The 26,390-nt window shown below is 43.3% G+C and overlaps 2 protein-coding genes and 1 pseudogene across 6 annotated transcripts in view; all 3 read left to right on the top strand.

Annotated features, from left to right (window-relative positions):
* Positions 1 to 647: 647 nt before the first annotated feature.
* LOC121626461 (RLA class II histocompatibility antigen, DP alpha-1 chain-like) overlaps positions 648 to 26,390 on the top strand; it is a 36,596-nt gene continuing 10,853 nt past the window's right edge. Inside the window, exon 1 of one of the 3 annotated variants that reach the window (XM_041964988.1) lies at positions 648 to 941. In XM_041964988.1, coding sequence (XP_041820922.1) covers positions 685 to 941 — 257 coding nt within the window. In that variant the 5' untranslated portion in view covers positions 648 to 684. Of the gene's footprint in view, positions 960 to 26,390 lie in introns of all 3 variants that reach the window. The other 2 variants (XM_041964991.1, XM_041964989.1) reach the window with 2 other exon arrangements.
* LOC121626463 (H-2 class II histocompatibility antigen, A-U alpha chain-like) lies at positions 833 to 5,580 on the top strand. 3 transcript variants are annotated; one of them, XR_006007956.1, is made up of 5 exons: positions 833 to 1,041; positions 1,522 to 1,767; positions 2,812 to 3,096; positions 5,095 to 5,308; positions 5,356 to 5,580. XR_006007956.1 is itself a non-coding variant. In XM_041964993.1 (5 exons), exons 1-4 carry the CDS (start codon positions 975 to 977, stop codon positions 5,214 to 5,216), a joined length of 720 nt encoding a protein of 239 aa, XP_041820927.1. In that variant the 5' UTR covers positions 833 to 974; the 3' UTR covers positions 5,217 to 5,264; positions 5,440 to 5,580. The 3 variants fall into 3 exon arrangements, 2 of the variants coding, with proteins under 2 accessions (XP_041820927.1, XP_041820926.1); XM_041964993.1 differs by having other exon boundaries at positions 5,095 to 5,264; positions 5,440 to 5,580; XM_041964992.1 differs by having other exon boundaries at positions 857 to 895; positions 942 to 1,041; positions 5,095 to 5,580.
* LOC121626462 lies at positions 8,775 to 12,471 on the top strand (annotated as a pseudogene).

Below are 26,390 nucleotides of genomic sequence, written 5' to 3'. Positions count from 1 at the left end.
GCAAACTTCACTTCTCCTCATGGAGTCAGATTCTTTCCCCTCCAGTTCATGAGTTCATGAATGTGAACCTGAACACATCGTTCCATCACTTCCTGTGATGGTCACGTGTTCACATATTTGATCTTTGAGGCTGTTTCCTGTTCAGTGCTTCATCATCACATTATTGGATCAATAGTATTGATTCATGAATGTGGAATCAATAGTTTTAGCTGCAGCATCAACAGACAGAGTGAACCCTCACTCACCAATTAATATAAATATAGAGCAGACGGTCCTAAACAATAAACCCTAATCAACCCTAACCCTAATCAATAAAAAACAGTCAAAGAGTGTGTGTGTTTCTGTGTGTGTGTGTGTTTGAGTCTAAAAACTGTCAGACTTTGAGACGACTTTCATTAAATTGATCGATCAGTGTCACAGGGTTTGTATCAGTGATCAATGAGTTTTGTTTCAGTTTTTTGTGTCTTCATCGTGTAAAATGATTCAGATTAAACTCAAACACTTCCTGAATTTAAAGACTGTATTGTGAAAAACTCTTAAAATGACTGAAACAGGAACCTTTATTCTGAAAAGACTTCATGATGACAGTATTGATTATTGATCGGGTTGATCTCCAGCTGTCATCACGTCTGTATATTAAAGCTCATGTGTGAGCAGCAGCAGCCTGCGTCTACCCGGACACCGATGACCTCATCTCATCTCTGCTCTGTGATTGGCTGTTCTGTGTGTAAGAGCTCAGCTGCAGCTGGAGTTTCTGTCAGTCCTCCTCAGACTGGTTCAGAGTCTCTGACAGGTTCAGGTCTACAGAGAGTCTCAGACTGGTTCAGAGTCTCAGACTGGTTCAGGTCTACAGAAAGTCTCAGACAGGTTCAGGTCTACAGAGAGTCTCAGACTGGTTCAGGTCTACAGAGAGTCTCAGACTGGTTCAGAGTCTCAGACAGGTTCAGGTCTACAGAGAGCTGCTGCTGTTGAAGATGATGATGATGATGAAGATGATGCTGGTCCTGGTCCTCTCCTGTGTCCTCTGTGTCTCAGCTGACGGTAAGTTTCTGTCTCAAGTTTCAGTCCAACTGAAATGTCTGGTGCTTCATACCAACAGACAGTCAGACAGACAGTCAGACAGACAGACAATCAGTCAGTCACACAGACAGACAGACAGACAGTCACACAGACAGTCAGTCAGACAGACAGACAGACAGACAGACAGACAGACAGACAGTCAGTCAGACAGTCAGACAGACAGACAGACAGACAGACAGTCAGACAGACAGACAAACAGTCAGTCAGACAGTCAGACAGTCAGACAGACAGTCAGTCAGTCAGACAGACAGACAGACAGACAGACAGTCAGACAGACAGACAGACAGACAGTCAGTCAGACAGTCAGACAGACAGACAGTCAGACAGACAGACAGACAGACAGACAAACAGTCAGACAGACAGACAGACAGACAGTCAGTCAGACAGTCAGACAGACAGACAGTCAGTCAGTGTGTCAGCAGCTTCTGTTTCTGTTTTCAGTTCTACATGAAGACCTTGGTATCAGTGGCTGTTCTTCCTCTGATGGAGAGTTCATGTACACTCTGGACGGTGAAGAGGTTTGGTACGCAGACTTCATCAATCAGAGAGGAGTGGAGCCTCAGCCCAGCTTCATCGATCATATGACTTATCCAGGAGGTTATGAAAGTGCTGTGGCTAATCTACAGGTCTGCAAACAGAACCTGAAGGTGATCAGTGAAGCCTACAAGACCCCTCCTCAGGAACAGGGTAAACACATCTAACACTTCTCTGCAGTCTGCCTTCAGCTGTTTGAACTGAGCAATAATAACATGATAATAATAATAAATTAATGATAATAATGATTATTATTATTTTAATATCTAATAAAGCTCTAAAATACTGTGATTTTAAGAGACATGAAAACAAGTTCAGTCATCAGTTTAATGTTTGTTCTTTACAAATTTACTGTCAACATCCTGCTGTGGGTTTCTATGTGTGTGTTTCTACTGTGTTTCTGCGTGTGTTTGTGTGTGTGTGTGTGTGTGTGTGATTGTGTGTGTGTTTGTGTGTGTGTGTGTGTGTGTGTGATTGTGTGTGTGTTTGTGTGTGTGTGTGTGTGTGTGTGTGTGTGTTTCTACTGTGTGTGTTTTTCTGTGTTTCTGTGTGTGTGTGTGTGTGTGTGTGTGTGTGTGTGTGTGTGATCGTGGTCCTGAGGTGGTCTCTGAACGTCGTCTTATAATTCTGGTTCCAGAGTGATCTCTTATGATGTTCACTGAAATGTTCAAAGACACACAGTCATGATCAGACACAATGATATGAGACATCAGAGACTGAGACAGAACTGGATCAAGAGCGCCACCACGGTTCTGGTTTGGACCAGTGACGTGCTGGTTCAGGTCTCGGCTGTCCAACATTTGTGGCTTTAGGACCAGATTTTATTTACGTGGACATTAATATCATCATTTACAGTCGTTGTGTTGTAATTAGTGATGAGGAGGACACACATTCAGAAGACTGAAAGGAAACTGACTCAAACTTTGAAGTAAATGTATTTGCATGTGACCCCAGTCCAGCTGAATCTGTTGGAGGAAATAGTGGCAGCTCCTCTTTTATTCTGCTGAACTGAGCGAGAGAAACTGTTGCTTTGACAGGGTCCAACAAGCTCTACATCTCATTTCTCTTAATTGCATCCTCCTTTCCTTCACTTGCGTCTTTTCCTTGCATCTTAGTCCCTCCCACCGGGGATGCATGGAAGGACGCAAGGAAACCACACAAGGAGAGAAGAAATGGTCAGTTTTTCTTTCTGTACAGATCCTCCCTCCAGCCCGATCGTCTACCCCAGAGACGATGTGGAGCTGGGACAGAAGAACACCCTCATCTGTCATGTGACGGGTTTCTATCCTGCTCCTGTAAAGATCTCCTGGACAAAGAACGGACAGAAGGTGACTGAAGGAACCAGCATCAATGTTCCCTACCCCAACAAAGACATTTCCTTCAGCCAGGCCTCCAGACTGGACTTCATCCCACAGCAGGGAGACATTTACAGCTGTACAGTGGAACATCTGGCCCTGGACGAACCACTGACCAGAATCTGGGGTGAGAAAACTTTATTTAAATTCACACAAAAACAGACGAACAGCTGAATAACTGACCAAAACACAACTGACATAGGTCAGTTTGTTTCTGTCTCCAGATGTGGAGGTGAAGCAGTGTGTTAATGTTTCTGTCTCCAGATGTGGAGGTGAAGCAGTGTGTTAATGTTTCTGTGTTTCTGTCTCCAGATGTGGAGGTGAAGCAGTGTGTTAATGTTTCTGTGTTTGTGTTTCCAGATGTGGAGGTGAAGCAGTGTGTTAATGTTTCTGTGTTTTCTGTTTCCAGATGTGGAGGTGAAGCAGTGTGTTAATGTTTCTGTCTCCAGATGTGGAGGTGAAGCAGTGTGTTAATGTTTCTGTTTCCAGATGTGGAGGTGAAGCAGTGTGTTAATGTTTCTGTGTGTTTTCTGTCTCCAGATGTGGAGGTGAAGCAGTGTGTTAATGTTTCTGTGTGTTTTCTGTCTCCAGATGTGGAGGTGAAGCAGTGTGTTAATGTTTCTGTCTCCAGATGTGGAGGTGAAGCAGTGTGTTAATGTTTCTGTTTCCAGATGTGGAGGTGAAGCAGTGTGTCAATGTTTCTGTCTCCAGATGTGGAGGTGAAGCAGTGTGTTAATGTTTCTGTGTGTTTCTGTCTCCAGATGTGGAGGTGAAGCAGTGTGTTAATGTTTCTGTGTTTGTGTCTCCAGATGTGGAGGTGAAGCAGTGTGTTAATGTTTCTGTGTGTTTCTGTCTCCAGATGTGGAGGTGAAGCAGTGTGTTAATGTTTCTGTGTTTGTGTCTCCAGATGTGGAGGTGAAGCAGTGTGTTAATGTTTCTGTGTTTCTGTCTCCAGATGTGGAGGTGAAGCAGTGTGTTAATGTTTCTGTGTTTGTGTCTCCAGATGTGGAGGTGAAGCAGTGTGTTAATGTTTCTGTGTTTGTGTCTCCAGATGTGGAGGTGAAGCAGTGTGTTAATGTTTCTGTCTCCAGATGTGGAGGTGAAGCAGTGTGTTAATGTTTCTGTGTTTCTGTCTCCAGATGTGGAGGTGAAGCAGTGTGTTAATGTTTCTGTGTTTTCTGTTTCCAGATGTGGAGGTGAAGCAGTGTGTTAATGTTTCTGTCTCCAGATGTGGAGGTGAAGCAGTGTGTTAATGTTTCTGTTTCCAGATGTGGAGGTGAAGCAGTGTGTTAATGTTTCTGTGTGTTTTCTGTCTCCAGATGTGGAGGTGAAGCAGTGTGTTAATGTTTCTGTCTCCAGATGTGGAGGTGAAGCAGTGTGTTAATGTTTCTGTTTCCAGATGTGGAGGTGAAGCAGTGTGTTAATGTTTCTGTTTCCAGATGTGGAGGTGAAGCAGTGTGTCAATGTTTCTGTCTCCAGATGTGGAGGTGAAGCAGTGTGTTAATGTTTCTGTGTTTCTGTCTCCAGATGTGGAGGTGAAGCAGTGTGTCAATGTTTCTGTCTCCAGATGTGGAGGTGAAGCAGTGTGTTAATGTTTCTGTGTGTTTCTGTCTCCAGATGTGGAGGTGAAGCAGTGTGTTAATGTTTCTGTGTTTGTGTCTCCAGATGTGGAGGTGAAGCAGTGTGTTAATGTTTCTGTCTCCAGATGTGGAGGTGAAGCAGTGTGTTAATGTTTCTGTGTTTGTGTCTCCAGATGTGGAGGTGAAGCAGTGTGTTAATGTTTCTGTGTTTGTGTCTCCAGATGTGGAGGTGAAGCAGTGTGTTAATGTTTCTGTCTCCAGATGTGGAGGTGAAGCAGTGTGTTAATGTTTCTGTCTCCAGATGTGGAGGTGAAGCAGTGTGTTAATGTTTCTGTGTTTGTGTTTCCAGATGTGGAGGTGAAGCAGTGTGTTAATGTTTCTATGTTTGTGTTTCCAGATGTGGAGGTGAAGCAGTGTGTTAATGTTTCTGTGTTTTCTGTCTCCAGATGTGGAGGTGAAGCAGTGTGTTAATGTTTCTGTGTGTTTTCTGTCTCCAGATGTGGAGGTGAAGCAGTGTGTTAATGTTTCTGTGTTTGTTTTTCCAGATGTGGAGGTGAAGCAGCCTGGTATTGGACCTGCAGTGTTCTGTGGACTTGGTCTGACTGTTGGTCTGCTCGGTGTGGCTGCTGGAACCTTCTTCCTCATCAAAGGAAACGAGTGCAGCTGATTGGTCGGGGCTGATGATGTCATGGGATGGTCTTTTCCAAAGAATGAGGTTTTCTGAGTCATCTGGATCACTTGTCTGAGTGAGACCTAGAACATGAACCCAGACCAGGTATTTCCTGGTCTGGGTTCAGGCAGGTCTCCAGATAAGGGTCTATGTGAGCTGCATTGTGTCCCAGCTGTGTCTTTCTTTAACTGCTGCAGCTTCTGCTCTGTTCTCTCTGCAGGATTTCATTTACAGCAACATGATGTTCGGTCGAGAAATCGTCTCTGAATGTTGTCTCAGCCACGTGTGACGTGTCCTCCAGATCATAACTGATGATTGTATGAATTCACAGTAACAAAGAAATAAACTGAATGATGAAGTTCGTCCTGCTGGTGGTTATTGATTATATTGATCAGCGTCTGCTCATCATTGACGAATCTGACGGAGGTCATCTCCTCAAAGGAAACAAACCTCAAACAGGAAGTCAGTCGAGTATCTTCCTCCTTCACTGAGGTTCAGAGTAGAAGCAGACTGGTCTGTTTTTCTTTATGAACCAGTTTCAGCTCGATCAGGTTTCACGTCAGTCACGGACGGCAGATTGTGGATTACGGTCAAACCGGTCTTCACTGGTCCTTCACACTGTTGGCTGCTCAGACAGGAAGCATGAGGAGACTTTTCAAAGTAAAATTAGATTTCTTGGTTGAGAAGGTTCAGATGATGAAGGTAAAGTGTCTTCACACACTGGACAGGTCTGACCAAAACCAATAATCAATAATCAATGCAACGTGAGACAGTGGACATGATGGACGCTACAAAAAACCCCCGTCCTCACTGACCTCAGGTCAGCCTGTCAGTGGTTTAGGTCATTAATACTTTTCATCACACACGCTGATTATTTTCACTGTGTTTGGTTGAAATTTGAGCTGAACATCAGAGAAACATTAAAGATTATTTCAAACGTTCATGTGAACAGTTTTTACAGCGATCACATTGAACAAACACCAGTTTTTATATAAATGAAGAAAAATAAAATGAATAAATCATTTCTGTTGATTCTGTGTCGTGTTCATTTATTTCTGTCACATCAGGAAGTTTCTCAGTTGTCTCAGAGGGACACAGATCTTAATAATTAAAGATTCAGAGCTGAAAATCAGATTTGTTGACTCTATTTTCCCAAGAAGAATTATTTTAACTTCCTCGAAGCTGTTTTTATAGGAAAGTGTTAACATTCATCACACATATATATATGAAAAATAAAGTTTTATTATTATTCCATCATTGAGTAATTCTTTGACACCTTTCACCGGCTGTCTGACAGTCAGTGGTTTTATTTGATAAGTAGATGTTTGTACTAACTTTGTCACATTAATTGAGGCTGTTTTTCTTTGTTAATTTTTCCCTTTTCCTTTGCAGCTTCAGCCCTGCCTGTTTATATAGATTTTCAATAAATAATTCATTTATTTAAAACAATACGTCTCTATCCTGTCTCAGAACGAATCTGTGTGCTTTACTAATCTTCCAACTGTTAATATTCTTGAGGTATTTCCTGGGGTGCAATTCCCCAGGTGGCATTGTCGGTTCTCCCCCCCTCATATTACTTTGTGACCTTTCTCCCCTCCCTCCGCCACATAAACATGGAGCAGCACTGATGTGTGCTCACAGATCTGCAAAAAGGAATATATATATATATATATATATATATATATATATAAAACGACAGTACCCATGTTCACCAAAATGAAAGAACGTGCAACAGTGAGGCCCATTGATGTGTTTTTGAATTTTGGACAACAATGGCAACGGTGATGACAACAGCGAGAAAAATCAGTCAGATAATGTTAGCACACACACGCATACACATTTCTGTGTGTACACATTTAGGAATTCTTTATGGACTGTAGGTTTGAACAAAACTATCAAGTGAGATCCTGTTTTTACTTACACGTGTCTGTCTGTGGTTTTGTTATGTAGCAGTAGTAGTTATGTAGTAACTAATGAATATTAGATTCCAACTGAATCTTCATACAGCGACATCTAAATGACAAAATATTCTCACCACATGCTCCATGGTTAACACACAACAGTGCTGAGATAGACATGCCCAATGGTCATTTTAAAGACACTGGAGAGTTTCAGCCTCTTACTCTAAGTTAAATAAAGCAGTTTCTGTAAAACTGGTGTTCATTTGGAGGGAAGTTAGGACTAATAGCATTACCAGTCTACGATAGTGATCATTTCAACCATGGTGTCATTTGTTACAGCACGCTGTAACCGCAAAGGTGATTTGACTATAAAATCAACAATGAGTGCTTCTGCACTCCACACAAGCAAAGTCAGGTCTAACCGCTGTGTTTATGTCCAACTTTTGATTATTTCTCAGTAACTCAGGATGAATTACTGAGATGGAAAACAGATGGAAACATTCCATCTGCTTTAGAAGACTGTGGAAGAAAAATGTGTCCAAATCCTGAAACTAACCAGCCTCCTGCAGGCTGCTAAATACCAAACTCTTAATTTATCCTATCAGAGATGCAGACGGGGAAACGTGTGTAGAGCCAGAATATTTACACATCTAACTCTGGACATTGTTTTCACTGGACATGATGACGGAGGAGACACATATGTGAGCTTTCAACAGGTGTTCCCAGTAAAAAACAACAACAAACAAACTGTAATTGTTTTGTGACTACTGTACGATGGTGTTCCACTGTTTTTTCCACAGTTGAATGTTAACTTCATTAAAATATAATTTTTTACAATTTGAATATACATTGGAATTTAGAATATTTGTTCAGCCCGAGTGTTAATCCTCAGGATAGTAGGGCGAGTGCCGCTAACTGTCTGTTTCATTTTGTTTTCACACTGGCAACAAAAAAACAGGCCAGGAATTTGATAGTGCACCTTCAGGTAGACCCGTGTTGGATCTTGGTCCCCCTTCCTGCATCCTTTCCCTTTCTTGAGTCATGTCCTCCTGTAGTATGTCTGTAGTTAGTAAGGAGTAAGTATTTAACAAGTATTCTTTATTGCTTTGCTGGCTGTCAAATATTATATGCCCCAAAGACAATAATATCAAAATGAATTGACAAGTAGTCACAATTTAGAAATTTAGAGAAGATATTTAGCCTGAACTTCTCTAAATGTTTGTGCAGGTTTGAAATGGTCAAACCTGCAGCAGGACTCTGCCACTGAAAGCACACTGATACAACTCTGCCAGTCTTTTTCTCCAAGTAAGGACATAAAATATTCGCAGTTCGCATAATTCAGAAGAAATTCATTTATTTTTTTTAAGGACTTAAAGAGCCAATCATCACAGATGTCATGCAGAGAGCCAATAAAAACAAATGGAATGATCAGAGTTGTCATATTGACGTTTCATAAATAATCATTTTAACAGGACTGGATGATGAGACACAGCGAGCTGTGCATACCTGTCAGAGGTCATCAGTCACTCTGAACGTGAAATAAACTGAAAGACAGATTTAGATCCACGAGCAGCTCGAAACATCTCACATGTTTCCAGTCTGACTCTCTGCAGAGTCCTCTGCCTGGCAACAGGTGATGAGCAGGTCATGTGATCATGTCCTCTGCTTTTTAGAGCAGCTCTCAGTCAGACTGTGTCAGAGTTTGAGAAGTGAACAGAAGAACATGGCTTCATCCTTTCTCAGCGTCTCCCTCCTCTTCATCAGCCTCTACACAGCAGGTACGATCAATACAGCCATCAATACACTGATCAATACACTCATCAATACACTCATCAATACACTGATCAATACACTCATCAATACACTCATTAATACACTGATCACTGATCAATACACTGATCATGTTGTTAATACTGTCGTTTCACACTGAGGTTCAAACTGATTCTGTGTTTTTCTTCTTCAGATGGATTTTTGAATTTCATGACAGCCCGCTGTGTGTTTAACTCCACTGATCTGAAGGACATCGAGTACATCAATTCTTACTATTACGACAAGTTGGAGATCCTCAGGTTCAGCAGCAGTGTGGGCGAGTTTGTTGGATACACTGAGTTTGGTGTGAAGAACGCAGAGCGCTTGAACAAAGATCCTTCAGAACTGAGCAGGAGGAGAGCCCAGAAGGAGACGTACTGCCACAACAACATTGGGATCTGGTACCAGGCTGCTCTGACAAAGTCAGGTGAGTTTGTGCTCCTGTAACATCACATCATCCTGTTATTGATTAACTATTGATCACCACACTGACTGAATCAACATGAACTGAAGCCCAGATTCAGTGATGGACAGCAACAGGCTGAACTCTGTATCAGCAGTTTAAACTGAAACATCAGACGATTGTTTCACCTGAAACAGTCAAATCCACCAAAATCAATCATGTTATTATTTTATTTACACTGCTGGTTGTTCTGAACTATTTCTGTTCGAATTATATCGTTAAAAATGTTAGAAAATAACTGAATAAAGAAATAATCAAAAGTTCCTTTTCCTTAAACACGTCTGACTAAAGTCTCTGTCGCCTCCTGCTGGTGAAACTCTGCTACTGAAACAACTGAAACTGAAGCAGCTGATGACACAATAATATAATTAATGACATTTTAATGTCTAATTTCACTGAAGATGGATCAAAGAAACAGAATAATTAAAGTTTAACTGCGTCAAACATTATGTCGAACATGTCATTTAATAAAACTCAGGTGTGGTGAGATTTCCTGAGCTTTCTGTCTCCCCCTGCTGGTCATTTCATGAAGGAAACTTCAGTCAGTGAACAAACTCAAAGACCAAACGGATCAGTTCTTCATATTCGACCTTTTCAGTGAAGAACTGAGACGGACTTTAACGTGGAGTTAAATAAATGTTCAGAGTATCAGACTTCCTCTGCAGCACATTCTGACTCACGTGGTCTTTGAGTTAACAGACGGATCCTGAATGCTGCTCAAACCCAGAAAACAAGAGGCCACATCAGAGACCTGATACCACACACAGCAGAACACATGAAATCACGTCCAGAGAGAAAGTTCACAGCAGAAACAGACAAAACAAAGAGAAAGAGAAACTTTCAGCAGCGAGATCAGACCGGCAGAAGACCTGAACTCAGATCAGCTGAACTCCGTTTGTGGCTGATCTGCTTCAGTCAAGACTTCAGAATGAACTTTCAGCAGGTGTGGTCGTGTGACCTGGTGGTCTGTCCCTGAACCTCAGCCTGAAAACTGGCCTGACCAGGACCAGGTCCGACTTATTTAAATGCTGGTACTACTGCAGATACTACTGCATTAGTACTACTAGTATTAAGAATAATTATATTTTATCATAAAAATAATCACCGTCATCATTTGTGTTCCAGCTGAGCCCTACGTCAGACTGCACTCTGTGACGCCCCCTGCTGGTAAACATCCGGCCATGCTGGTCTGCAGCGTCTTCAACTTCTACCCCAAACAGATCAGAGTGAGCTGGCTCAGAGACGGACACAAAGTCTCCTCTGACGTCACTTCCACCGATGAGCTGGCGGACGCTGATTGGTTCTACCAGATCCACTCTCACCTGGAGTACACGCCCAGGTGAGTCCACGTCCGGTCAGGTCCAGGTCCAGTTCTCTCAGTAGTCTGACAGGAGCTCTGATGTGTTGGTTTGTGTTGAAGCAGGTCTGGAGAGAAGATCTCCTGTGTGGTGGAGCACGCCAGCCTCAGAGAACCACTGGTTACTGATTGGGGTAAATACCTGTCTGTCTGCTCACCTGTCCACCTGAATCTATACCTGTCTGTCTGCTCACCTGTCCACCTGAATCTATACCTGTCTGTCTGCTCACCTGTCCACCTGAATCTATACCTGTCTGTCTGCTCACCTGTTCACCTGAATCTATACCTGTCTGTCTGTTCACCTGTCCACCTCAATCTATACCTGTCTGTCTGCTCACCTGTCCAATGGAATCTATACCTGTCTGTCTGCTCACCTCTTCACATGAATCTATACCTGTCTGTCTGCTCACCTGTCTACCTGAATCTATACCTGTCTGTCTGTTCACCTGTCTACCTGAATCTATACCTGTCTGTCTGCTCACCTGTCCAATGGAATCTATACCTGTCTGTCTGCTCACCTGCTCACCTGAATCTCTACCTGTCTGTCTGTTCACCTGTTCACCTCAATCTGTACCTGTCTGTCTGCTCACCTGTTCACCTCAATCTATACCTGTCTGTCTGCTCACCTGTTCACCTGAATCTATACCTGTCTGTCTGTTCACCTGTCTACCTGAATCTATACCTGTCTGTCTGCTCACCTGTCCAATGGAATCTATACCTGTCTGTCTGCTCACCTGCTCACCTGAATCTCTACCTGTCTGTCTGTTCACCTGTTCACCTCAATCTGTACCTGTCTGTCTGCTCACCTGCCCACCTGAATCTATACCTGTCTGTCTGCTCACCTGTCCACCTGAATCTATACCTGCCTGGTTGTATACCTGTTCACCTGTCTACCTGCCTCTTGACCTGTCTACCTGCCTCTCTACCTGTCTGTCCTCAGACCCGTCCATGCCTGAGTCTGAGAGAAACAAGATCGCCATCGGAGCCTCGGGACTGATCCTGGGTCTGATCTTGTCTCTGGCTGGATTCATCTACTACAAGAGGAAGGCCCGAGGTCAGACCAGTACACACAGTCCAAAACCAGTTTCCACCAGTCTGGATCAGTCCAGACCAGCTTTTTCTACTATAGACTAGTTTTATTCAGTGTTCAGTTTTAACTCTAACATTCAGTATTCTTCTTTCTTTAACCCAGGAAGGATTCTGGTCCCCTCTAACTGATCCTGGACCTGGTCCTGGACCTGGTTCTGTAGCTGTTGGTCAGATGGAGGAAAAAGCAGCTGCTGCTCGAACCTGCTTCATGTGTTTTCAGCTCAGCAGACTGTCAGTGCTGCCACCTGCTGGACCGGCTGAGCTCCTGATTCTCTGATGATCTGTACTCTGATACTCAGCTGGTCTAAACCCTGATCCAGGACTGTCCTCTCACTGTCCCGTGCACTGTCTCAACATGTTTAAAGCGTCTGAGGACTGTAAAGTTCCCTCTGACAGTCCTGGATCAGGTTTAGTCTGGACTCTGGATCTGGACTCTGCTTCTTGTGACTTGATGCTTTACTGTGTGAATCAATATTTTTCAGCCACTAACTGACTCAGAAACTCTGCTTCTGAAATCAAATATAATCTGCTGATTGGATGATTTGGGGCTTGTAGGTTGTGTGATTGTTGGATTTATATATTTTTACTGAAGTGAAACATTTTCAAACCACAATAAACCATCAGAAAACTGTCTGACACTCTGTGGATTTATTGATCAGATGTTCAAACAGGACCAGAATCTGATCACTACATGTGTGATTATATTGATCTTCATCAGCAGTTCGTCATGATATGAAGTTCAGCAGCAGCTTCCCAGTAAACATTTTGACGTCTATTTCACGTAAAATTAACGTCAGTCAGGCAGGTTGATATGAGGTGCTGAAGTTTTTCTGACGTCGGTGCCATGACCGATCGACGGCTATCAGACGGCATCATTTTACATTTTTGTAATTTAGAAGACATATCAACTTTTGTCGTTTCCAAGTGCAAGAGACATTTCACCCTTTTTGTCTATATACGTGGCAGGATAGAGACCTGTGGGTGAGCCTGCCTAATATGCAACACCACAGACAACCACTAGAGGCGCTCTTGTACCTCTACTTCACCTAAACCCGTCTCCCTCGCCACAATCACATGTAATGTATTGCATTTCAAAAGGTGTCTCGTCTATAATGGCATTACCCCATCTATAAATTCTATGAAAAGCACAGGTCTTGTGCTGCATAGCCTGTGTGTAATTCTCAATGCTGTCATCTACAACTACTTGAACAAACTTCTCAATTTCAGCAAAAAATCAGCAAATTTCTTTCTTGGGAATAGTGAACCTGAAGGAAACTTTGATAGCAAATAAACCTGCAGGTTTAAAATATCCTGGTGATGTTCATCTAGGCCAGGGGTCGGCAACCTTTACCACTCAAAGAGCCATTTGGACCCGTTTCCCACAGTACAGAAAACACTGGGAGCCACAAAACCCCTTTGACGTGTCAAATAACATAACGCTGCATATAATGTTTTTTTTGCCTTTATACTTTGTACAAACAAACGATAATGTGCTGCATTTATGAAATAACTGAACGACTGTAGAGAAAACAAAATGACATTTCTGCGTGCAACAATAACATTTTGAAGTCCGACAAAAAAACGTTGGGTTGAAGTTCTTTCAAGTAAAATTCTCAATGTCTATTGGAGTACGTCTTGCATTTATGAAAAAAACACCAAACTTAAATTCTCCACCGGCAGCAAGGTAAAAATACCGTCCACTCTCTGCGTGCCGTCAGTCTTTTACTGTCAGCAGTCAGCTGTCAACCTGAATAATAAAAAGACTATTTCACTGAACAATGAAAAAATATGAATATATGCTAAATAATAGGCAATTAAAATATTAATCAAACGAGGTTAATGTGATTTCTGCTCCTGAACCTCAGCGCAGAGCGTCTGCACATCAGCGCTGTGCGCCATCACCTGCATCTTTACGCAGGATCGTAAACTGTCATCTGTGAGCGATTTGTTTCAAAACGAACAAACTAAAATAAAATACTTTTTAGTTAAATGCTCATTAATTATTTTCGGGAGATGCATCAGAGGGATGAAAGAGCCACATGCGGCTCCGGAGCCGCGAGTTGCCGACCCCTGATCTAGACTATACTGTAAAATACAAGTAGTACATGGACTAACAGGTAAAATAAGTTAAAGAAAGCATTCAGGACCACATCTGTTTCACCAGTTATATTGAAAACATACACAAAGTAAAACAAATATATTCATTAGGAAAATAAATGTATTTTTTATTCATTAAGATCCTGTAGGGATCTGCACCTTCCCCCCGCTTCTTGATGGAGTGCGTTTGAGGTGGTTCTGGATTGCCATTTCGATTTCTGCATCTGTTGCCTGGATGCTCCTTCTCTTCACAGCAGCTGGAGAGAGGACACAAGAAAAAGTATTTTTTACAGAGCACATATTCAGATGTCAAACGCACTTCATAAATTACAGGAAGACTTTGTCTTGGGATTTGAAAGAGTAATGAAAGAACCACTTCTTAGACCTTAGGTCATCTATTTTGGTTTCAAAATGGCGAATTTTGCAGAAAAGTGAGTGATTTTCATGCCTAGTTCTTTCAAACATGCTCCAAGTGGTTTGTACTTTTACTTCAAGGAAGCAGACATGTAGTCCTATGAGCTCTCAGACAGTGGTAAAAAGTCTTGCCAGGTTAGTGTGACTCTTTACCGTACTGGATGTGTCATGACCCGTGCCATGCACGCCGGTTTTTGTTTAGTGATCTCTTGTTGATCTTTTGCCTCATTCAGTTTGTAAGTGTTCATCGTAGTGTTTTCTTAGTTCATGTTCGTTTCTCTGTTCAAGTCTGTGTATTCCTAATGTCTTCTAAGTCATGCCATGTTTTATGTGAGAGTTTTTGTATTGTCTTAGTCTCAACCCTTGCCCTGTCTTGTTTGTATATTTGTTAAGTTTCCCATTGTGTCTTGTCTTTGCCTGGTTTTGGTTACTTCCTGTTTTATTTTGAAGGTTCATGTTATGTGTCTTTGTGTTGATTTACTTCCTGTGTTTTCCCTCCCGTGTGATTGTCTGATTGTTTTCACCTGTGTCTCATTAGTGTTCCTCCCTTGTGTATTTAAGTCCGTGTCTTCCCTTTGTCCTTGTTGGGTTGTTGTCTGTGTTACTTCGCTGTCTGTGCTCCTCATCATAGTCATAGTCATAGTCATAGTCCGTGTCATAGTTCAAGCCTTAGTCCCCATAATGAATGTTTGTCTCGGTTCATGTAAGTGTGTCTTGCTGCGTTGCCTTTGTTCATGTCCGTGTTTCTGTTCAGGTCTGAGTTCTTTGTTCGTCTCTGTCTGTAATTTGCCACAGTTCTAGTTAGTTAATCGTCTTGTTCTTGTCTTAGTTCATGTTCATGTCGTTATATGTAGTATTCCCCGTCCTTAGTATTGTCTGCTGTTCCCTAGCTGTTTTTGAGTTGTTCATGCCATAGTTCTGTCGTCTGTGTTATTTGTTTGTAAGTCCATAACTTACTTTCTGTTTTCCTTTTCAAGTTCATAGTTTTGCCAAATTGTTTTCCTCTTTTAAGAGTGATTTTCTGTTTGATCACATTTGTTATTGAGATTCTGGTTCCTCTGTTTTTAGGAGTGTATTTTGAGTTGTTAGTTTTTCTTATCTAGTTCTTTCAGTTGGTCAGTTCTGTTTCATAGCCCTTTGTGTTTTCCTCCTACAGGAGTGTTTTTGGTTTTCTAGTTTTGTAGCCGTAGTGTTTTAGTTTTGCCGTGTTTCATGTATGTGTGTTTCTTACCTTGTCTTAGTCGTGCCATGTTCTATAGTCACTCCAGTTGCTAGTCTGTGTCTTAAGTTGTCTTGTTCTGAGTTAGTTAGTTCTTGTGCTGTCCCTGTTTCATCCAGGCCCCCTTGTGTTTAGTGAGTGTTAATTATAGTTTCCTTAGTTGTGGATTTTCGTTGTGTCTCAATAAATTTATTAATTTGAATGTAGCGTATCCCTTGGTTTGTCTGTGTTCATGTCCTGAGTGAGTTTTCCGTTTATTGTATTGTCCATAGTCTTGCCTTGTGTGTTAGTGAGTTTCTTGTGTTGCCTCAGTCTTGTCTCTAGCTTCGTTGTGTTGCGTGTTATTAATCCATGTTCCCCATTGTGTCTGCATCTGGGTTCAACCCTTAAGTTCTCCTATAGTTTCCCAAAGCCCCCACTTCCTGACAGGATGTTGTTTTAGCTCATTTTACAAAGATGTACGCCTGCTTGAAGTTAACAAACCCTAAACACTCTAAGAGCCTATAGCTAGACCTAAGAGCGGTGTATAACAAGAGCAATGATGGGAACATCTTCATAATCATTCAAGCCCCCATCCCCCTTAGTGTGTGTATCTTACCTGGTGTGCGTGTCTTCGTCACAGCAATACACCTATAAAGTGAGATGAATTGAAAAAATAGTTATGGAAACAGGCCTATGGGAGAGACAGAGACACAAAAATATATTCCTGTTTCAGGTAGAGATAGTTACATTGATTAACTATGACATCATCAAGCTCAGCAACGTTAGTGTTTCATGATCTTAAAATGTTTGTCATACTGTTAAAAGGTCATAGCCAGGTGTTGTGCTTATGAGAAACAACAGCAGCAAACTTTTGTTTCTAAGGAGGGTGTTCTGCTTCCTTGGTGTAAATTTGAATTTAAAACGTTGGGTTTAGCATCGATGCTACACTCGATGTAGCATCGACGCTACGCTCAGGCTAGCGACTGTCCCTGTACTATATGGTTACACGGACCCTACACCTATCATAAACGATTCAGAAGTTATTTAATACTTTCTAAAACACGTCTTAAAGATATTTAAAACAGCACGAGGTGTAGTCGGACACACAGAATCTCCGACTAGGGCTCACGTAGCCTGGAAGAGTTAACTCTCAGCTAGTCTGTTTAGTGTGAAAGGGCAAAATCTATCATCCCTCTCGCTATCAATCAAGCCTGGGGTACCAATTAAAGAACTTCTGGTACAGAAAATATTCCAAAAGGTCACTTGTTTCACCCAGTAGGCCTTGCTATTTCGCCTGCTAGCCTGAACTGTTAGCCGCCGCTCGGTTACGAATAACATGCAGCAAAAAACAGCTCTGTAACATTACACGATGCAGCAACAAAATCAAAAGTTTAACATCTAATTCATGAACGTATAATGTCTTGCCTAACACAGTTTCATTTTAAATTCGAAGTTCACCTTTCTCACATGCTTGTCCTCTCCTGCCGACTCCAAACTAATTCCTCTGCCGCTGCGCCGCCGCGGCATGCTCCGGAAACCAGGTGCGTTCACTACACGAGGGAAAATAGTTCCTAGACGGATGCTAGAATAACAAACATTTAAGCCCACATTGCCAATAGACATGATGGTGCTGCATTGTTTTTTTCGATTCACAAACATGTTTCCATCATTTTGAATACTTTTTAACAACGTAAAAATGTTTGGGGCAGCCGTGGCCTAGAGGTTGGAGAAGCGGCTTGTGACCAGTTCGATTCCCCCCACCGGACTGGCAGAGAAACTTGGGTGTGGTGGAGTATTCACTCCCCCCCTCCATTAGCCGGCTGATGTGCCCTTGAGCAAGGCACTTAACCCCCCAATATGCTCCCCGGGCGCCTGATGCGGCAGCCCACTGCTCCTGTGTGTCACACTGCATGTTGCATGTGCATGTGTGTGTTTCAGTAAATCAGCGATGGGTGAAATGCAGAGACTAATTTCCCAGTTTGGGATTACTAGAGTGAATAAAATTAAAAATCTAAAAATAAAAAAAATAAATAAAATTTTTTGACTAAAAGACGTTGAAATGACGTCGGTCATCCGCGTTCATCTCAGCCCCTCAGATAGACGTTAAATCAACCTGGCTGCCCGACGTTAATCAGACGTGAAATCAACGTCCTGACGTGACTGGACGTTGACTGGATGTCTTCATCTCCACACAGCACCAGATAGCTTGAAATCATTCCTGACAGTGTTTTTTCAGTTAAATATGTTTTCTTTGAGATCGTATCCCCCCCTAATGTTATCATGTCGGAAAAAAGTCTAAATAAAGTCACGACATGACACGACGTCGACTGGACGCGGATTGAGAAAATGTTTGCTGGCAGTGTATGTCTGAAAGACGTTTCTGAATCTAAACTTCAACCTAAAACCCTGAAAGTGAATTAAACTGATTCCTGAAGGTTAAACTGCACTTTAACAAAGCTCATCTGAATGTTTCAGTCTCAGTTTCAGTCACGATTTATGGCCTCTATTAAAAAACAAGAAGAACGAACGACAGACGTCATCAGATTTCTACTTTAATTCACTGATGAAAATCCAGTGAAAGTCTTCAAACAGCGTCGGCTCGTGAGAACGAAGCGAGTCTCAGCTTCACATCGTGTCTTAAACTCTCTAATTCAGATCAAAGTGACGATGATTGTTGTGATCGTGTCTTTGTGAACTTGAGACTGACAGTCAGCTGTTTCCTGTCTGTAGAGATAGATAGATAGATAGAGAGATATACTTTATTTATCCCAAGCTGGGAAATTGCAATGCAGCAGCAGCATTACACACAGTGAAATACTGTGTGATGGAGAGGGTGCTGATCATTGTCCATGATGGATAACAGTTTGTTCAGCGTCCTCCTCTCCACCACAGTCTGAAAAGACTCAAGTCTGAGTCCGAGTACAGAGCCGGCCTTCTTGATGATCTTATCAAGTCTGTTGGTGTCGCTGGCTCTGATGCTGCTGCCCCAACAAACAACAGCAAAGAAGATGGCGCTGGAGACCACAGACTGGTAGAAGATCTCCAACATTTTGCTGCACACGTTGAAGGATCTCAGTTTCCTCAGGAAGTAGAGTCTGCTCATCCCCTTCTTGTACACAGTCTCTGTGTTGGATTTCCAGTCCAGTCTGTTGTCGATCACCACTCCGAGGTATTTGTAGTCCTCCACCTCCTCCCCTTTGATCCGTAGTGGCTGTGAAGGCGTCTTCTTCCTCCTGAAGTCGATCACCATCTCTCTGGTCTTGCTGATGTTCAGCCTCAGGTGGTTCTGTTCGGACCACTCGACAAAGTTGTCTATCAGTGTCCTGTACTCCCCCTCCTCTCCCTCTCTTATACACCCGACAACAGCTGAGTCATCAGAGAACTTCTGCAGGTGACATGACTCAGAGTTGTACTTAAAGTCAGTGGTGTATAAGGTGAAGAGGAAGGGGGAAAGCACAGTCCCCTGTGGAGCTCCTGTATCACTGACCACCACATCAGACAGCCCGCTGCCCAGACGGACAAACTGTGGCCGGCCTGTCAGGTAGTCAGTAATCCAGGAGATCACTGCGTCGTTAACACCCATCCCCCGCAGCTTCTCACCCAATAACAGAGGTTGAATGGTGTTGAAGGCACTGGAGAAATCAAAGAATGTGATTCTTACAGTGCCTCCTCCACCATCAATATGCATATGGGCTCGTTGCAGCAGGTAAATGACAGCGTCATCGACTCCTAAATGGGGCTGATAGGCAAACTGCAGGGGGTCAAGGAATGTCTTCACCTGTGGACTCAGCTGGGCTAGGACCAATCTCTCCAGGACAGGTCAGATGGCCTCGGCTTCTTGGGGACTGGAACCAAGCAGGACGTCTTCCACAGCCTCGGGACTTTCTCCTGCCTCAGGCTCAGGTTGAACAGATGTTCCAGTACAGGAGACAGCTGGCTAGCACAGGTCTTCAGGATCCTGGGCGTGATGTCATCAGGGCCTGCTGCCTTTCGCTGGTTGAGTCTTTCCAGCTGCCTCTTTACCTGGCCTGCCTACCCTCTTCTTCTCGTTCAGCAGTGCCTTCAGGTCGCTGGTGATCCAGGGCTTGCTATTGGAGAAGCAGCATCATTCCGGGCTGGCATGGTGGTGTCCTCACAGAATCTGATGTACTCTGTGATGCAGTCGGTCATGTTGTCAGTGTCCTCCCCATGTGGCTCACAGAGTACATCCCAATCTGTTGACTCAAAGCAGTCCTGCAGTGCTTCAGTGGCATCATGTGTCCACCTCCTTACTGTCCTGGTGTGCTTTGGTTGTCTTTTCACCAGGGGGACATACTTTGGAGTCATCCTGACCAAGTTGTTGTCTGCTTTTACTTCAACCGTCTACCTAGGTTTAATAACATCACAACATCACAACAATTACAGAGCAAATGATTCATAACACCGTACTCACTTATCAAAAATAGATGGAGCGTCCGCTGTTCGCAACCCGTGTCTGACGTCAGGCGGGATCCTGTCCTCCGTTTGTCGGAGCGGAACTTTCCCTGAGCCTTCTTGAGACTCCCGCCGGCGGTTAACCCTCAGTCTGGACACAGGCGCCGATCAGCAGAACGTCCATCCGATCCTCGTCGCCAAAATGTTGAAGAAATTCTTCTTGTAGATGTAAGAGTGAAGAATTACAGACACGGTGTGATGAATCAGATCTCTGTACTTCATGCAGCGTGGAGAGAAGACGACTCGTAGAATGCAAATGACAAGATTGATCAGTTCCTGGAAGACTTCCTGAATCAACCATTGATTAGTGTTGATCAAAAGGCCCTATTGTTGTTAGAGGTGTTACCTGTCAGTTGGCCTTCAGTGACCCTCACCTAACACTTTAACAGCTGGTACAAAGGATCATAAAAGAGTCTTACAAAGAATTAATCCCTCACATCTGACATTTCAGTTTCTGGGCTGTGTGGTGGTCTAGGCTGATGGTAGGGGTTGCATGATTTTACGCAGACAGAGGAGTGTTGATTTGGACGCTCTTTGACGTGGGGTCAGCAAGATACTCACATGAATGCACTGCGGGAAGTGACTCGCTCAGATCTGTATGGGGAGTTTTTGTGTGGGGTTGGTTGGTGGTGAAATGTTTCCCCGTTTCAACCCTTTCTTCCTCTTTGACGTCCTCTTCAACATCCTGTTTTTTGTGGAAGTGGGTGTCCACAAATTCTTGTGCACGTGTGATGGAAGGAGGTGTTGTATTTGGGACGCCTGGGCTCACGAACCTAATGGAGTGAAATGTCTCCAAAACTTGGGCTGCAGCGAGCGCTGCCTCAGCCTCACCCTCTTGCTTTGCAGCGTTCAGTGTTGCCTCGATGCGTGCCTTTTTGACGTCCATGTCGATTTGGCGTTTGGCGTACTGGGCTCTGGTGCGGGCAGCTTCGGCGGCAGCCTGGCGTGATGCAGAGGAGTGGGCCTCCGACCTGACTTCTAGCTGTGAGAGTTGAGGTGTGGCCGCAGTATGTGACATCTTGCTAGCTGTAGTCGTTCTTGGCGTATAGATAATCCTTTCACTCTTCTGCCCTCGGTTAGTGTAACTACGAACCTAGACAGCGAGCTAAACATCTAAATGGTTCCAATAAAAGGACACGTTGTTGTCGTCTTTGTGTTTACTGAAGACCATTTTCTTAATTTGTGAATGAACATACAGAACAAGGAAAAAATACATCAGTGCTCTTGCGTACGTGACTAATAACACTTATAACCACTTGGACAGCACACTCTTATGCTACTGTCAGCTTTAACAGCTGATAGCTAACAATACTAACTCACTTTCATAGCAGCACTAATACATAGAAAATACGACACTGTAAATCCCAAAATAATGCAAAACACAATATGACACTTCATTGATCCACATAGACTTACAGATTATGATTTGCCAAAGCTTCCAAACCACAAACGATGCGAGAAACGGCTCGACATGTTTATACGTCCCGTGCTGGATTCAGTGTAGCGTCTGGAGTTATTTAGCTGCCACTAGGTGGCACTGTTATTATACATGTTCACATATACAACCAGAAATAGAATAGAACAAAATAGATCCCATTTTTACTGCATTATAACAGATGCACTGTTTTACTTCTGAACGAGGGGCAGAACAAAGTCAGACTGCTCTTCAAGTTAATATAACTTACAAATGCTAAGTTAGTCCAACTTAGATAAGTGTGTTATGTGGACTAAACACAGAGTATATGTACTAATTCTGAGTGGCCTTTTAAAGTACATCTAAAGTAAGTTATGAAGTACTCTCTACTTCACTGTTGTAGTCGCTTACAATAATTTATAAGTGTACTCTACAAAGGAAGGGTTAGTTCAACTTAAAACATCTAGTTCTCTTCACTTTTTTTAAAAGTACAACCGGTTTGCATGCTTTTTTAAGTAATAACTCCACTGCATCAGACCAAGCCCCCTCCCCAAGTCCCTCCCCCATACAGTAATTCTATCCATGCTGAATGTATTGAGGGACTGTAATTTACCATAAAAGTGGGATATAAATGTTTTACCATGACAGAAAAGAGTCAGTCTCAGAGGTTATTGGCTGGGTTTCAGGAAAATTAAGATTGCTAATGAAGTGTCTAACATGTAAAAATGTTTAGATGGAACGCCACATTTAGCTTTGAGTTGTTCAAATAATCATTTTTCAGCCTCAAATCAGTAACAATCCTGATGCCGTGATCGTACCAGCACAGAAATATGTTCGTACCCAGTCCAGGGGAAAGGCTTTGGTTTGTATAATGGGGTGCAGGGCTGTTGGCCCCTCCTTTGAGTGAACTTCACAGTCTTCTCCCAGGTTTTGATTATGTTCATCATCATTCTAATAAATAGAAGCAGGGATGCTGCATTGGAGACAGAAAGGGGCAGAGCCAGGCATCAATATGGATCTCCTGCCTAGAATCAAGAAAATGCCTCTGCCAGTCTGGCAGGGTCACAGCAGGAGATACAGCTATAATCCATAATCCAGGTTCAGACAGTCTCCATGTGGACCTGCAAGACGAGAAAGCACAAAGACTGCGGAGAAGAAGCCAAGACTACAGAGTCCAGGTATTAATCACCTGTTACCAATCAACCTGTTTACCTGTGGAATGATCCAAACAGGTGTTTTTGGAGCGTTCCACATCTTTCCCAGTCTTTAGTTGCTCCTGTCATATTATATTATATAATATTATATCCAGTCAGGGCATTTCAGCTCCTTCACACTCTGCTGCCTAGCAACAGATGACAGACTGAGCATCTGGTTTTTAATTGGCTGAGCAGACTAAAACTGATAAACCACTTTTATTGAGATCAGTAAGAACATGAAGACAGTAACATGAGACAGTTTAATAATTCATCCTGTTTTTTTCTTATAGTGGAGAAAATTCTGGAGATATTTAGTTTAGCTGATTGTTCACTTTGAGACGTTTTAAATGTGAACCTTGATGAACCAGCAGGGGGCGCCTGAGCTCCTTCTCTCTGCTGCTGTTCAACAACAAGCTGCTGCTCCTGGTAACTGATGACTCATCAGCAGCTGTGTTTCTGATTGGCTGCTGAAGCCTATAATCAGTCCAGGTGCAGGCAGACTGTTTCAGGGTCTGTTTTTATTAAATCAGAAGCTGCGAGAGAATCAAAGAACAGCAAAGATTCACTCAGCATCCTGCTGCAGGTTCACCTGGACACAAAACACACGACGACAAGCTCATCATCAAACTAACATGAACGACCAACATAACGTGATCAGTCTGATCACTTTACTGAAAGATCAGTAAAACGTGCCGAATCCATCGATAATCACTCGTCAGGAGACGCTGATAATAACTGATCTGGACCCAGAGGCCGTCCCACACAGACCCAGACCTACAGCCAAAACAGAAGGTTATGATTTAAAACCTGACGGGGCGCTTCTATTTTAGCTTTTCTAGTCTGATCGGTAGTGGTTTAGGATGAGGAAGCGCACAGACCAGTTGCAGGCGAGTTAAGCCATCCCACGTGATACTACTCAGCCAATCAAGTCTGTGCATTCCAGGCGGGAAACATTGTGACTATACAGCGCAGACAGGTGACAAGATCCACATGAAAAGATGGTAGAAAGAAGAAGAAAGATGCAGGTAGAGAAGGAGGAAGAGGAAGGAGACATGCAGACGACTGCACCGCAGAAAGATGAGAAAAATAAGGAACAAATGACGCTCGCCCAAAAAAAGGGAAGTGGACAGTGACAATAGAGCATTGAATCTGGACTGACTCATTTCTCCCAGCTGGGGGCGCTAAACCAGCATGTCTCATATGTTCAGATACACAGCACTTATTAAAAGTACTGATGTGAAACAAAACATGAAGGTTTTAAACAAACATTCCTGCTCAAATCTGAAGTGAGATCACAGAAAACAAGTGGTCTCAGTAGGACCAGTCCACCAGGGTCCTGAGCCACACATCCACTGAGTTCCCTCAGAGCTGGATGGATTTTGGGTCAACACAAACAGCCATTTACTGATGGAGGGGTTGTCAAAGAACGCATGAGCGCAGTGGCTGAAAATCCTCGAGGGAAAGAAAAACAAGAGCTTTGTGATGAAACAAAGCAAACGTCCACGTGAGCATCATCTGCCTCGAAGGAAAGTGAAAAATGAACCCGCTGGATGAAGCGTAAGGCACCGTGTGTTCAGATGTTAGTGTATATCAGGCTTTTCAGCACAGGCCAGAAAGCGTCCTGTGAAGACCTGTTAGGTGTCAGTCCCCTTCAGACCAGTACAGGAGGGGGAGACGTCTACCTGGCCACGAAGGAGACGTTAACAAGGAGGTTGGTCTGGTTTCAGTAACCAGAGCTGTGACAGAGAGAGGAGCAGCTGTAAACTCTGAAAGAGGAGAAATCCCTTTGTGAACTGGTGACCACTGTCGGCTCCTTTCAGAGGACACTTGAGGTGTTCAGGGAAGACCTGCAGGGAGACGACACACCTCCCAGCAGTGCAGGAACAGGTTCAGGGACAGAGACATGTGTCTTCCTTTGTTGGCTTTATTGATGCTCACCAGCTCACCATCAGTCAGAAGCCAGATCTCATCACGGATGTCAAAGGAAGTCACACAGCACTTTGAATCAGTAAATGCTGGCTTGGTCTCCAAGCTGATGAGGCCCTGAAAGAGCAGTTTGTGACAACTGACCCCTCCACTTTCTGCCTCCAAATGGTCTCTGAGACAGCTGTCCCAGGTCTGAGGGAAGGAGTCCTGCACACCTTCACCATGTTTGAGACAGACGAACATGATCAAAACTAAACATGGTTCCAGACCCACATCTGAATGGCTCTGACTCCATTCAGGTCCAGGTTTAAAATCCTGTCAGGACGAGCCAGAGCTCAAATATCTCACTGAGCAAAAAGTGGAGGAGTGGGACATAAGAGGGGAGCAACGAGACACTTTAAAACTGTTCAATTGTTAAAATGTGTTGAGATTTATTATCTGTAAAATTGGTCGAGACTGTTGAGTCCAGATGTGAAACAGAAGAAGGGAAATTCAAGCTTTTGCTCCCTTTATGTTATTTTTCTGAAGTTAAGAACTTTATTTGAACATGAATGACATTTTATTTATTTTGTCGTATTCTGAAATGCAGCCGTACTTTTATTTTGTTAGTGAGAGAACATTATTCATATCTGCACTCATACATGTATGTTCAGTTCTGTGTTACGTGACAATAAATATTGTCAAAAAGGTTTTGAATCATACTGAATTCATTTGATTTGACATTCAGGTATTGATTATATGAAGATGTTGATACAACTACTAGGCACCTTCAATATAAATCACATTAAATAGTGAGATATTATGATCTTCCAGACCTTTACTTCCAGGAATCTTCTCTAACTGGACCTCTTTGAATTTTAGTTGAATCCTTTACAGTCAGTCAGTGTCGTCCACCTCTCCTCCATCCAGACAACGAGCTGCTGCTGGTGACTGATGACTCATCAGCAGCTGGCGCTCTGATTGGCTGCTGACCGAACAGGAAGTGAAAGTAAAGAGTCGGGACTTTCCAGAGACGCTGCGTTCAGGAGTCTGATGGTAAACCGAGAAAAAAGAAACTAAACAAGAAACTGCTGAAGCTCAGTGTGATCACATGACTGCTGACAGCACACACACACACACACACACACTCACACGCGCACACACACACACACACACACACACACACAAACACACGCACACAAACACACACACACACGCACACAAACACACACACACGCACGCACACAAACACACGCACACAAACACACACACGCACGCACACAAACACACACACACACGCACACACACACACACGCAAACACACACACACACGCACACACGCACACACACACAAACACACACACACGCACGCACACAAACACACACACACACGCACACAAACACACACACACACGCACACAAACGCACACACACACACTACGATGAGTCGTGCTGATGTTGAATCTCACTGTGAGACGTTTAACCACCATGAACAACCAGCCGACTTCAGGTCACTCACCAGTGTGACGTTAAAGTCATCACCGGTGATCCGCTCACATCGGCGGACGTCAGCGCCATCAACAGGCCGCGTCTCTGTCGTCCAGCTGTTTTATACGACTTCATCTGCTGTTTGTTGATGACATCACACTGTCCTCCACAGGTTGATGACATCACGCTGTCTTCCACAGGTTGATGACATCACACTGTCTTCCACAGGTTGATGACATCACACTGTCCTCCATAGGTTGATGACATCACACTGTCCTCCACAGGATGATGACATCACACTGTCCTCCATAGGTTGATGACATCACACTGTCCTCCACAGGATGATGACATCACACTGTCCTCC

This window comes from Chelmon rostratus, chromosome 23 (genome assembly GCF_017976325.1).
Source record: "Chelmon rostratus isolate fCheRos1 chromosome 23, fCheRos1.pri, whole genome shotgun sequence".
Classification (NCBI taxonomy): Eukaryota; Metazoa; Chordata; class Actinopteri; order Chaetodontiformes; family Chaetodontidae; genus Chelmon; species Chelmon rostratus.
This window is presented reverse-complemented; position numbering and strand designations above follow the sequence as displayed.